This window comes from Myxine glutinosa, chromosome 1, assembly GCF_964187855.1.
Source record: "Myxine glutinosa chromosome 1, kmMyxGlut1.1, whole genome shotgun sequence".
NCBI lineage: Eukaryota > Metazoa > Chordata > Myxini > Myxiniformes > Myxinidae > Myxine > Myxine glutinosa.
The window spans coordinates 119642450-119655783 of NC_136261.1; the positions used below are offsets into that span (position 1 = coordinate 119642450).

The 13334-nt window shown below is 52.5% G+C and overlaps 1 protein-coding gene across 6 annotated transcripts in view; it reads right to left on the reverse strand.

Moving 5' to 3' along the window:
* The window catches only part of LOC137427886 (uncharacterized), a 157058-nt gene extending 144020 nt beyond the window's left edge, over positions 1 to 13038 (reverse strand). For all 6 annotated transcript variants that reach the window (XR_010984604.2, XR_010984605.2, XM_078776538.1 and 3 more), the window contains exons 1-2: positions 12806 to 13038; positions 1594 to 1941 (exon numbers count right to left, since the gene is read on the reverse strand). Coding sequence is in view for 4 of the 6 variants with exons in the window: in XM_078776538.1 (XP_078632664.1) it covers positions 1594 to 1941; positions 12806 to 12905 (448 nt within the window). In the remaining 2 variants the exon portion in view is untranslated. The remainder of the gene's footprint in view (positions 1 to 1593; positions 1942 to 12805) is intronic.
* Positions 13039 to 13334: the final 296 nt, after the last annotated feature.

The window sequence follows — 13334 nt, forward strand, 5'->3', positions numbered from 1 at the left end:
ATCCGCCGACGTGGTGCAGGCCTTCCTTGGCACTTGGATTGCCCGTTTCGACACGCCCTTGGACATCTCCTCCGACAGAGGCCCGCAATTCACCTCCGAGCTTTGGGGCATGGTCACCCAGGCCTTGGGGGTCAAGCTTCACCGCACCACGGCCTACCACCCCCAAGCCAACGGCTTGTGCGAGCGGTTCCACCGCTCGATGAAGGCCGCTGTCAGAGCCAGCCTCCAGGACGACGGTTGGGCCAAAAGGCTCCCGTGGGTCCTATTGGGCCTCTGAACGGCCCCTAAAGAGGACCTCCAGGCTTCCACCGCCGAGCTGGTCTACGGCCAGCCACTGCGCGTGCCGGGCGAATTCATCCCTGACGCCACCGGCCCCTGGTCCGCAGCTCACCAACGCTCGGACCTCCAGGAGGCCGCCAGGAGATTTGCCCCCGCGCCCACGTCCCACCACGGCTGCCCCCAACCCCACGTCCCCCCAGCACTTCGCACTGCGGAGTACGTTTTTATCTGGCACGACGCAAACCGGGGACTGCTCCGGCCGCCGTACGATGGACCTTTCCGGGTCCTGCAGAGGGACGACAAGTCATTCATCGTCGACATCGGTGGCAAGCCGGACCGCATCTCCGTGGACCGCCTCAAGCTGGCCCATTTGGACCTCGACCAACCTCCATGGTTGGCCCTTCCTCCACGACGGGGCCGTCCCCCGTCAACCAAGCCCCCCACCCGACCATCTACCGCCACACCGCCTACCACCCCCACACGAATCGCCAGGGGTCGTTTCGGCCGGGTCATCAGGACCCCCCTCAAACTGACTCTCCCGGTGCAGGTTAATTCTGGGGGGGCGCATGTAGCGGTTACCGGAAGCATGACACAATTACCGTGCACCGGCCGATGACGCTACCGGCGAGCGTTCACGTGTCCGGACTCGCCCAGTCGTGTCCAGACTTGCCCTTCTCCGGCGAACACGTGACTTACCGATTTTGCATACCACGCCCCGCCTTAGAGGCGTGGCTTTTGTGTGTTGAGTGTGCGATATAAATTGCCGCCCGTTCGAGGGGCAGATTCAGTGTGCTTTTGAGTTCTTTGGTTTTGAGCTAAATAAATAGCTCGGTGAAACTTCGTTCCTGTGTCGTCCATTTTGTCTGGCTTTATAGTGTGAGCACAGCTCCCACACCATCATTTATTGTATTTGTTCCAAGTATGAACAAAATCGGTCCATACATCTCCGAGATGTGGTTGCGGACGTGTTCAACATCAGGTTTTTTAAAACAACTAAAATGGCCGCCAGTTAGCCATACTTGATCGCATCATGAAATAACATCTTGTGCATATGCATACCATCATTTATTGTGTTTGTGCCAAGTATGAACAAAATCGGTCCTTACGTCTCCGAGATATGGTTGTGGACGCATGCACGCACGCATGGACGGACGAGACCCAAGTCCAACAGGATCTAATAATGCTGCGAATTGTTAGCAACAGAAGTGACTCGAAATTCAAATCTAAGTACTCTTACATAGTCATGCAATGATGATTACCAGCTATATTTGCTTCGACGAAACATATCTAGAACACTCAGCCACCAAAACTTACCAAAAATATGAAGTTTAAGATCAATGTTTGTATTTCCCTCTGGTCCATACGTTACAAACACTGCGGTGTATGTGCCATTGTCAGCTTCAGAAACATGTTTCAAAGTCATAGAACCATTGGAGTAGACGCTTAAACGGCCTTTGTAGCTTGGGAGAACTTCCATATTTGTTGTGTCACTGACGTTGAAGGTAGCGATCTCGAAAGATGTAGGCCTACCGTCAATCGCTTGAAATTCCCAGCGAACCTTTGGCATACTGAAGCTTGTGAAGTTAACAGAGAATAGAACATCATCGCCAATGAATACAGAAATATCCATCCATGGTGCGTAGACAACTATCTCAGCAAACACTGCACCAGAACAAAAGAGGGATGGGATGCAATAAAAATAGGAAGAAATTAGGAACATAGAAAAATAATTTGCCACTAAGTCACAAGCATCAATAATAAGGGTAGTTAAGAGGACAAAGTAGTGAAGGAGCTGGGGCTCCCACGTCGATCGGAAGAATGGACGCGACAAAAAGCTGGAATTCATCCGAGTTGCTTTAATCAAACCAAACACTCAGGCACTCTGAAAAGCCCGTTTATCGGGCAGCAATATATATACATATTATCCCGGAGCGTTTGCCCAGGAAAGGCGAGAGGGGGCGTGGCCCAGCGTCCCGACCGAGGCCTGGCAAGTTGAGCGCGGGCCTGCCCGGGCGTCCTGGACGAGCCCGGCATGGTGATCGCTCCGCGTCCTTGATAGGTGCAAGGCGATTGTGAAAACCCAGCGGTAGCCGCTACACACGTCCCCCCAGAATCGACTTGCACCGGCAGGGTCAATTTGAGGGGGGTCCTGATGACCCGGCCGAAGCGACCCCTGGCGGGTCGTGGGAGGGGGTCCGGTGTGGTGGTGGGCGGTCGAGTGGGGGGCACCGTGGACGGGGGGCGGCCTCGCCACGGCGGAAGGGCCACCCGTGGTGGGTGGTCGACGTCCACGTGCGCCGGCTTGAGGCGGTCCACCGCAATCCGGTCCGACCTGCCGCCGATGTCGATGACGAATGACTTGTCGTCCCGTCGCAGCACCCGGAAGGGCCCGTCGTACGGCGGCCGGAGTGGCCCCCGATGTGCGCCGTGACGCACAAAAACATACTCCGCTGTGCGAAGTGCTGGGGGGACGTAGGACTGGGGGTCACCGTGGTGGGATGTTGGCACGGGGGCAAACCGTCGGGCGGCCTCCTGGAGGTCCGAGCGCTGGTGAGCTGCGGACCAGGGACTGGTAGCGTCGGGCACGAATTCGCCCGGGACGCGTAGCGCCTGGCCATAGACAAGCTCGGCGGTGGATGCCTGGAGGTCCTCCTTGGGGGCCGTGCGGAGGCCCAAAAGGACCCACGGCAGCCGGTCGGCCCAACCGCCGTCTTGAAGGCCGGCCATGAGCGCGGCCTTCATGGAGCAGTGGAATCGCTCGCACAACCCGTTTGCTTGGGGGTGGTAGGCCGTAGTACGGTGGAGCTTGACCCCCAGGTTGCGGGCGACCGCGCCCCACAGCTCGGAGGTGAACTGTGGTCCGCGGTCTGACGAGATGTCCGCCGGTGCGCCGAAGCGGGCGACCCAGATGGCGATGAAAGCCTGCGCCACGTCGGCGGTGGTGGTGGAGACGAGGGGAACGGCCTCCGGCCACCTGGTGGTCCTGTCCACCATGGTGAGCAGGTGTGTGAACCCCCGTGACGGGGGGAGGGGGCCCACCAGATCCACGTTGTCGTGGTCGAAACGTCGTTCGGGCACGGTGAAAGGTGCCAGCGGGGCCTGGGTGTGTCGGTGGACCTTGGCCCGTTGGCAGGCCGTGCAGGTGCTGGTCCAATCGCGGACGTCCCGACGAAGGCCGTGCCAGACGAATTGCGCCGACACCAGCTTCTGGGAAGCTTTCCGGCCCGGGTGGGAAAGGCCGTGGAGGGAGGCGAAGATGCGGCGTTGCCAGGTGACGGGCACGATGGGGTGAGGCTGGCCTTGGGAGACGTCGCAGAGCAGGACAGTGTCCGCGAAGGGGATGTCGGCCAGGCGGAGGCCCGTGTCCGCCGCCCGGAGGGCTTGCACCGTGGTGTCGGTGGTTTGGTCCGCTGCCATAAGCGCAAAGTCCACGCCCAGGTGGACCGTGTTCGCGCTGGCCCGGGAAAGACAGTCGGCCACGGCGTTGTTTTTGCCGGCGACGTGCCGGATGTCCGTGGTAAACTCCGACACGGCGGAGAGGTGGCGCTGTTGGCGGGCCGACCACGGCTCCGTGACCTTGGCCATGGCGTAAACCAACGGCTTGTGGTCGACGAACGCCGTGAAAGGTCGGCCCTCCAGGAGGTGGCGGAAATGGCGGACGGCCAGGTGTAGACCGAGGAGCTCCCGGTCAAACGTGCTGTATTTGAGCTCGTTCGGCCGGAGCTGCCGGCTGAAAAAAGCGAGTGGCTGCCAAACCCCGTTCACCCATTGCTCATGTACGGCGCCCACCGCGTAGTCGGAGGCATCCGTGGTGAGGGCGATGGGAGCGTTGAGCACCGGGTGAGCGAGCAGTGTTGCGTCGGCGAGGGCCCGCTTTGAGCTTTGGAAGGCCGCATCCATTGCTGCGGACCAGGCGATGTCGTGCTTGGCCGGCTTGCCCCGGAGGGCTTCGTAGAGGGGCCGCATGAGTTGAGCAGCGCGGGGCACGAAGCGGTGATAAAAATTCACCATTCCCAGGAATTCCTGCAGGGCCTTTATGGTGCGGGGACGCGGGAACGTGGTGATGGCCTCGACCTTGGTTGGCAGCGGCACGGCCCCGTTCTTGGTGATGTGGTGGCCCAAAAAATCAACGGCCGTCGTGCCGAAGTGGCATTTGGCCGGGTTGACGATGAGGCCATGCTCGCTGAGGCGCCCGAACAGTGTTCGGAGGTGGAGGAGGTGCTCGGCCCGGGACGTGCTGGCGACGAGGATGTCGTCCAGGTAAACGAAAAGGAACGGCAGGTCACGCAGCACGCCGTCCATCAAGCGCTGGAACGCCTGAGCCGCGTTCTTGAGACCAAACGGCATCCGCAAGAATTCGAATAAGCCGAACGGCGTGATGACTGCCGTTTTAGGGACGTCGGCCGCCCTGACAGGTACCTGGTGATATCCCCGTATGAGATCAATTTTCGAAAAAATGACCCGTCCCGCCAGACGGGCGGAGAAGTCTTGGATATGCGGGATCGGGTACCTGTCGGGGTGGTAGCGTCATTGAGACGGCGGTAGTCGCCACACGGGCGCCATCCACCCCCCGGCTTTGGCACGATGTGCAGTGGCGAGGCCCACGCGCTATCGGAGCACCGCACGATGCCGAGGTGCTCCAACGCGTCGAATTCGGCCTTCGCCACGGCGAGCTTGGCTGGGTCGAGGCGGCGGGCCCTGGCGTAGACCGGCGGGCCCGTGGTTGGTATGTGGTGCTCGATCCCATGCCGTACTGCGACAGCCGAAAACGTCGGCCGCGTGAGGGCCGGGAACTCCGTGAGCAGGCAAGCAAACTCGTTCGCCGCCGGGAGGGCGCATGCCAGCTCGGTCGGCGTGGAGCTGCTCAATGTGCATACCAGGGAGCTGAAGGTTTCGGCGTTGATTAAACGACGCCGTTGGACGTCCACCAGCAGTCCGTGTGCGCAGAGGAAGTCGGCGCCTAGCAGAGCCATGGGCACGTTTGCGGTTACAAACGTCCAAGCAAAGCGTTGGCCGCCGAAGCAGAGAGTGACGTTGCGCGGGCCGAAGGTGCGGATGGTCGATCCATTGGCCGCAACCAAGGAGGGGCCGCAAACCGCGGATTGCCTGTCCTGGTCAGAGGCGGGTATGACGCTCAGTTGGGCGCAGGTGTCGCACAGGAAGCGCCGTCCGGACGCTTTATCCGTGATGAACAGTAAGTTGCCCGTGTGGCCGGCGCTCATGGCTGGTAATGAACGCCGGCCCGGCCGTTTCCCAGCCTGCCGAAGGTGCACGGGGGTCGGCATGTCCGGGCCTTCTGTCCGAACCTGGCATGATAGTAACACCACGCTTGGTCAGGTGGAGGCCCCGGTCGTCGTGCTGGAGGTGGTCGGCTCGGTGTAGCGGCCGCCAATTGCGTCGGCAGTTCGGTCGTCGACCGTGCTGGGTGCTCGGGCGCCATGGGTGTTGCGTCGGACGGCGGTGGGTCCCATGTCGCTGCTGCGATGCGCTGTCCTGCGGCGGAGATCTTGTCGGCTTCTCTGGCAAGGGCCCGGGGTTCTGTGATCGTCGTGCTTGCCAGGGCGAGGCGTACCGGGTTAGGCAGCTGACGGAGGAACAGCTCCCGGAACAGGAATGCCGGAGAGTGCTCGCTGAGCAGTGAAAGCATGTAGTCCATTCGCTCGGAAGGGCGCGTGTCGCCGAGCTCGGGCAGGTCGAGCAGGCGCCGTGCGCGCTCCGCCGATGGGAGGGCGAAAGCGTCGAGGAGAAGCTTCTTAATCGCGCCGTATTTGTCAGCGGCTGGCGGGCTCTCGAGGAGGCTCAGGGCGCGGGCCGCGGTGGCCGAACCGAGCTCTGCTACCACATGGTGGAAGCGGGTGTCGTCGGCCGTGATACCTCGCAGGGCGAACAGGGAATCCGCCTGTGCGAACCAAACCGCCGCGTGAGCCTCCCAAAAGGTAGGCAGTTTAAGGGCGACTGCCGTGTCCATGTCGGTAGGTCACCAATGAAGGAGGTGGGGCTCCCACGTCGATCGGAAGAATGGACGCGACAAAAAGCTGGAATTCATCCGAGTTGCTTTAATCAAACCAAACACTCAGGCACTCTGAAAAGCCCGTTTATCGGGCAGCAATATATATACATATTATCCCGGAGCGTTGCCCAGGAAAGGCGAGAGGGGGCGTGGCCCAGCGTCCCGACCGAGGCCTGGCAAGTTGAGCGCGGGCCTGCCCGGGCGTCCTGGACGAGCCCGGCATGGTGATCGCTCCGCGTCCTTGATAGGTGCAAGACGATTGTGAAAACCCAGCGGTAGCCGCTACAGTAGCGCATTAATATTAAACAGGATACATTTTCAACCATAACCTGGTCCATATTGTAAAACGTTCAGTGAAAATTAAAAATAACAATTCTAGTTTCCTCAGAGTTAAAGCTCTCAGCCCACAACGGACAGTCATCCAAGACCGTCTCGCCGCCGGGGAAGCGTGCCTCATGCCGTCCCCCAGCGTGATTTCCAAATATGAGCTCTTTCGCTACAGCAGTGTTTGCTCTTGCTGTTGAACCTGGAATTACCACAGTTACTGCCCCTAGACTTGCCCTCCATTGGACATGGGTTTAAGGACATGCTGAAATATTCACACAGGGGTTTAAGGTACACCCAACTCCGATAGCAGGGCCTCGATTGAGGCCGCCATTAGTATTTTTCTTCACTACCTCATTGCCAGAAGTGAATAACTTGGATGTGGTAGCCATTCCTCAGATTCCCTCTCCAGAATCGAATGCTGATTCTCCATCACTCGTGGCCTCCAAAGCCAGCCACTGACTGGGGAATCTTCCTTCATGCAGTCTTTCCTTGGCTCATCTGAACTTTTATCGACGTACAAGGCCGTTATACACAGCTTGATGGAGTACTGCTGTCCCTTTTCGGCTGGCACCCCTGCTGCAGACCTTCCTCTGGTGATGCTGTATAAACGATTGCCTTCAAAATCATTGGTATTGCCCACGACAAAGGTGAGTCTCTGGGCCTATTACTTTTGCATTTCAGATAGGTCGGTGGTGTCTGTCCTCTACTGCCTCCTTTCTGGTCTTGCACCCTCTGCTCTTTCTGTGCTTTGTTCCTCCTATGTTTCTGCAGGGCACACGGCCCACCACAAACCTCCTCCTAGTGAAACTAACAAAATCCAGGATCAATGCTCACCTCCACTTATTTATTCCTCTTTTTCCTGCCCATGAAACCAGCTTCCACATTCTCTTCGATCTCATATTATTTTTACCCTCATTAATCCCCCACCTCACCCCACCGAAATACCTCCTCCTTCCAAATTTCCAGTTTTCCCTCCTAAAAGTTGCCTTGTGTATCCATCTTGTCCACACCATGCATCCTCTCCTGCCTCTCATTCCTCCCCACACCCATTGTTTGTCCAAGTCCTCCTCTATCTTGTCCTTCAGCTCTGCTGTTGGTTTTTCCCATCCCTCAACAGTTCATTTACTAGCTCTTCCATGAGCCTCGACTATGTGTACAAAAACAAACAAAAAACAACCCAATAACACACAAACATACTGTTACGGACTCGGGTTTCGATGTTTGTCCGGGGACCTTCTCCCTGAATTCCTGTTCCTGAGGTCACCGGCTACAGATAACTCTGCCATCCGGCAGGTTGCTAGTCAACCAGGAACGCTGATTGATACCGTGATACTGGCAGGGTCCTCGCTGTTACACGCATTACCTTTCTGGTGGTATGGCAATATGAAAGGGGGGCTCACACCCTCGATACGTATTTGTCTTATCTACTTAATCAGGTGCAGCCAAGCAGAGCTGCCAAATACGTATCTGCTAACGTTATGGAGTCAATTGGTTCGGGTCGAACATCCCAGCTAGTCACCATTAGACCTTAATTGAGTCAATAGGAAAGATACGAAACAGGCAGGTTTGGAAACAACTGTTTACCAAGAAACAAGCAACTATTTACAGGCAATGATCAAAAGGAACACATTTATGCAAGCATTGTAATCCGATGTAAAAATAAAGGCACAGTTGTAATTTACAGTGGTCACATTCACAGCCCCAAGAGTCTTATTCCCCTTAACTCTTAACTCCTTCTGCAGTCTTACCTATTCTAACACATATCACATGGGCCCAGCAGAATCACACCAAGGAAAACACATAGAAAGAAGTGAAGAGGGGGAAAGTGCACTTATAGTGTGGTGTGGAGAGGAAAATGTGAGGTGTGAGTCAGTGCACCAGCCTCGAAAAGGGAATAGGCTGGTTGTTAATAGCTCCTTGCATCCAGATGTTGATAGCTCTTTTTGTGCATCGAGAGAAGAGGTGCAGATAATTAATAAAGAGGATAGCAAGAGACAGAATGTGTAAGTCAGTATGGAGCCTCTTTCTTGCCAGGAACCACCTGCCTGCACTCACTCTTGAGCCCCTCTGTACAGCGCTCTGGTTCAGCGCAAACTTCGCCCAGCATTCATGACCCAGCTCTCCATCTTCCTCCAGCAGGTCTCAGTCCTCTCTGAAAGCACGGGTCCCTGGGGAACATAGTTCTAAAGCGGCGGAGTTTCTGGGAGCAGAGATCATGACTCGACCTATGACCCACAGCGTCGCATCTTCATTGGTGTGCTCAGAGAGGCACCAACTTCCTCCCCTGTCAAGTGTCAATCATCGGTGCTAGACGTGGTGGTGTCAATGTTTGCTTCTTTCTTGCGCAGCATAATCCGCTCCAGAGCTGTTCCCAACAAGATAGTTTAAACGCTACAACGTTCTTGCTCCTTTTCCTTTGTGGTGATATGGTGAGGTGTGGGTGTTTAATTGGGGGTCTTTGTGTGGTGTAAAATATGGGCAACAATGAAAACTGTGAATGATGAATGCACAATAAGTTTAAGGATTGCTAATGTCTCAAATGTGTCTGGAGAGGTAAAATAACCAAATTGAGGCTCTCAACTGTATTGACTGTCATCTCTAACTGTGTCTGGAAAGAGGAGAATCCGAATTAAATAGTGTCTAAAATGTGCAATGGTAACCAGCATTGGGCTGTGAATGGATGGGTGCTATACTGGAGCAGGGAGGAAGGAGAGCATCGAATGGGGAATAGGAAGGGCATCGGGAGGAAGGAAGATCTCTCTAGAGCCCTGGCAACGCATATGCCGGGTCACATTAAACCATGGATGGGGCTATCTAAATACAAATATTCGTGATATAACTACCTCGAGAACCTACGTGTGTGGATGTCCTGCTACCCCGGGGACCCAGGGGCACAGAAATTTGCTATGTAAATGTGTATCATGTAGTGCCACTTCAGGTGGGAGAGGGTATTACAAGTCCCACCCTTTACACTTTACAGCTTTATTTTGTATTCCTGTCCCCACATTTTCCAGTGCAGATAGGTGTTTTGAGTTGCGCAGCGAGAGGTGTTTTGAAAAGGTATTTTGGATTACACATTTGAATAAGGATAATGAAAGAACCTTTTGGGACTGCCATTGGTAACATGTAACCCAGTGCTACCTGCCACATGGTCGGGTTGTCGGCGACTAACCGACACTCCTCACTGGCTTTGCTAGTGGAGAGGGTGACTATGACACCCTGCCAGGGCCAAAAACAACACCTGGCAAAGGGGGGGATGAGCGCCCTTAAGGAGCCAATGGCCATCCAGTAAGGTGATGGTGTCTGCTAAAAAAAACACCCATCCGGTTTGGATTGGTTCAAGTCATACCAAAGACTTTAAAATGAAAATGGTACATTCTACTTCCTTGGTTGAAAAGGATAGAGCATGGACAATTTGTGTGGACAATCCCCATCAGTTGGCATCCATGGTGCGGAGGAAATTTCTCTCGAGGAAATGCCCCACTGAGTACGGTGAGAAAAGCAGCGCCATTGTTATGACGTCACCGGTACCCATTGTATCCCGGGAAGTCATGGTAGTGACAGCACTTTCTCCAACCACAGTGGCTGTGTTTGTCTTGTCAGTATGGGTGTGTGTGTGTGTGTGTGTGTGTGTGTGTTTGTGTGTGTGTGTGTGTGTGTGTGTGTGTGTGTGTGTGTGTGTGCTCTACTACGAGCGTTAGCCCAAGTATTTATTTATTTTTAAACCTCCCTGGCCACTCCAGTAGGGAGCGGGTACTTCTAATATTTTCATAAACAGGAATAAATTCCGCATGGGGCTAGTGTGCAAAAATTCTGACTAAATCCTTGACTCAAGCCCAAGGACCTCATAAATTACATGGTGACAGCCCACTGAGCTATTCAGTCTTTGGGTTAACCTCTCGAGACCTAATCTCAGATCACCAATTTGGTTTCAGACTGGGTCACTGTAACGTTGATATGCTGATTCTACTCACTCAACAATGGATGGATGCCCTCAATGTCAGACATGAGATCAGGGCCGTCTCTCTGGACATACAGTATCTCATGTTTTTGATACAGTCTGGCATCCTGCTTTACTCTTGAAACTCTCTGCCTATGGAAACCAAGGCCAATTCCACACATGGATTACTGACTTCCTCTACTCTCGTAGCCAAGTGTGGGTCTCAATGGAATCCTTTCATCTCACATCTCCCTGTCAATGGTGGAGAGCCCCAAGGCAGTGTTCTGGGCTCAGTCCTATTCCTGATCCTCATCAATGATCTCTCAGACTCTCTGATCAATCATCTTTATCTATTTGCTGATGACCCCACCCTCTCCCATGACCACCTCATCCTTCAGACAGGCTGCAGCCTCTTCCCTCTCTTCAGACCTTGACAAAAATCAGAACATCTTGCTGTGAATAGGGCCCATTGCTTTGAAAAAAGAGCAAATGGAAATCCACCTCCATCACTCTTAAGTGTTAGTAATGAACCTTGCTAGATAAATAGTGTCATATGTGTCACAGATAACATTACGGGTGTCTATGACACCATAGAGTGGTGTTTAGACGACTACCCCAAAGGAACAACGTGCAATTGTAACATAGAAGTGCAACATTTTACGACAGTATCTATCTTAGACAAAACATTGCAAGAACGACGAATTAGTGAGACCAACAGTACATGCAGTGCTAATGCAAAAAGCCCATGCTTCACTGTGTTTGTTAAAGGTGTATGAAGCGAGGTTCAAAGGTCATGGAAAACCCTGTTTATCACCAGTGAATGAGCCCAACTAAGGGTCGCAAGGAGCTTTTGTATTATATTTTATTCTGAACGTGTTTACAGATCGTTTCTAACACAAAGCTTCACAAAAGATAACCAGACAATCAATATCACCAAGATGGTCAAAGAACGAGCATTTGGATGCAGTATAAATAAATGAATGCATAATAATAATAATAATAATAATAATAATAATAACAATTCTCATGCAGTCTTAATGATGTACAGTGCATTCAGAAAGTATTCAGACCCCTTCACTTTTTCACATTTTGTTTTGTTGCAGCCTCATGCTGAAATCGTTTAAATTCATTTTTTCCCTCATCAATCTACACTCAATACCCCATAATGACAAAGAGAAAACAGGATTTTAGAAAGTTTTGCAAATTTATTAAAAAGAAAAAACAGAAATATCAGATTTACATAAGTATTCATACCCTTTGCTATGACACTTGAAATTTAGCTCAGGTGCCTCCCATTTCTCTTGATCATCTTTGAGATGTTTCTACACCTTGATTGGAGTCCACCTGAAAAAAATTCTGCTGCATTGAAGGTTCCCAAGAGCACAGTGGCCTCCATAATTCTTAAATGGAAGAAGTTTGGAACAACCAGGACTCTTCCTAGAGCTGGCCGCCCGGCCAAACTGAGCAATCGGGAGAGAAGGGCCTTGGTAAGAGAGGTGACCAAGAACCCGATGGTCACTGTGGCTGAGCTCCAGAGATCCTGTGTGGAGATGGGAGAAACTTCCAGAAGGACAACCATCACTGCGACACTCCACCGATCTGGGCTTCATGGCAGAGTGGCCAGACGGAAGCCAAACCGTTCAATCTTGGTTTCATTAGACCACAGAATCTTGTTTCTCACAGTCTGAGAGTCCTTTAGGTGCTTTTTTGCAAACTCCAAGCGGGCTTTCATGTGTCTTTCACTGAGGAGAGGCTTCCGTAAACTGTGGGACCTCATAGAGAAAGGCGAGTTTCTGTCTAAATCATGTCTAATCAATTGAATTGGCCACAGGTGGACTCCAGTCAAGTTGTAGAGACATCTCAAGGATGATCAAAGGAAATTAGATGCACCTGAGCTCAATTTAGAGTGTCATAGAAAAGGGGTTGAATACCTATTGACTCGAGACATTTAACCTTTTCATTTTAAACTATTTTGTTAAAAAAATTCTAAAAAAAAATTCCACTTTGACATCATGAGATCACTGATCATCATTATTATGTGTGGATCAGTGACAAAAAAATCTCAATTTAATCCATTTTAAATTCAGGCTGTAACAACAAAATGTGAAAAGAGTCAAAGGGTGTGAATACTTTCTGAAGAGACTGTACATAGATACATATATGAAATGTAGTCGTATTGTCGCTAGGGGCAGGGGAACAACTAATGGCAAAAACGTTTTTTAAAATGAAATTGCCAACAAATAGCCTACCTGGTGAGATCCCCACGAACACGAACCACAGGAGCCACAGAACTCCCAATATGCGAACAGGTGAGAGTTCCTGGGAGTCTCGCGTGGGTCCCACGTGCATGCTCGGGAAGGGACGGAAACTGGCTTTATGAGAGTGCCGGGTGTTTGTCAGGAAGAGGTCGAGAGATGGGTGAAGAATCAGGTGTGTGCAGGTGAGCTGCTCAAAGAGAGGAAACAAAAGGTGTGTCTTATCTCGTGTCGTCCGTCCTTTGACCGAAGGTCGTTATGGCGACACATTTAATAACTTCGCCATGATGACGTATTCTGAATTCACGTTTCAATGAGGACTGTATTGTTAATCAGCAGATCTCCTGTGTCATTTGTAATCATAATATTTGATATATAATCATATTTGACTTAATCCGATCATTTTTTTGAACTGATTCTTCACTTTTGAGTGAAAGGGCCAAAATGATATATAGCACGATATTTGATAAAGTTGTGGACGGATTACAACAGAACTTGGTGGATGAGTTGAGTAAGTGACAAG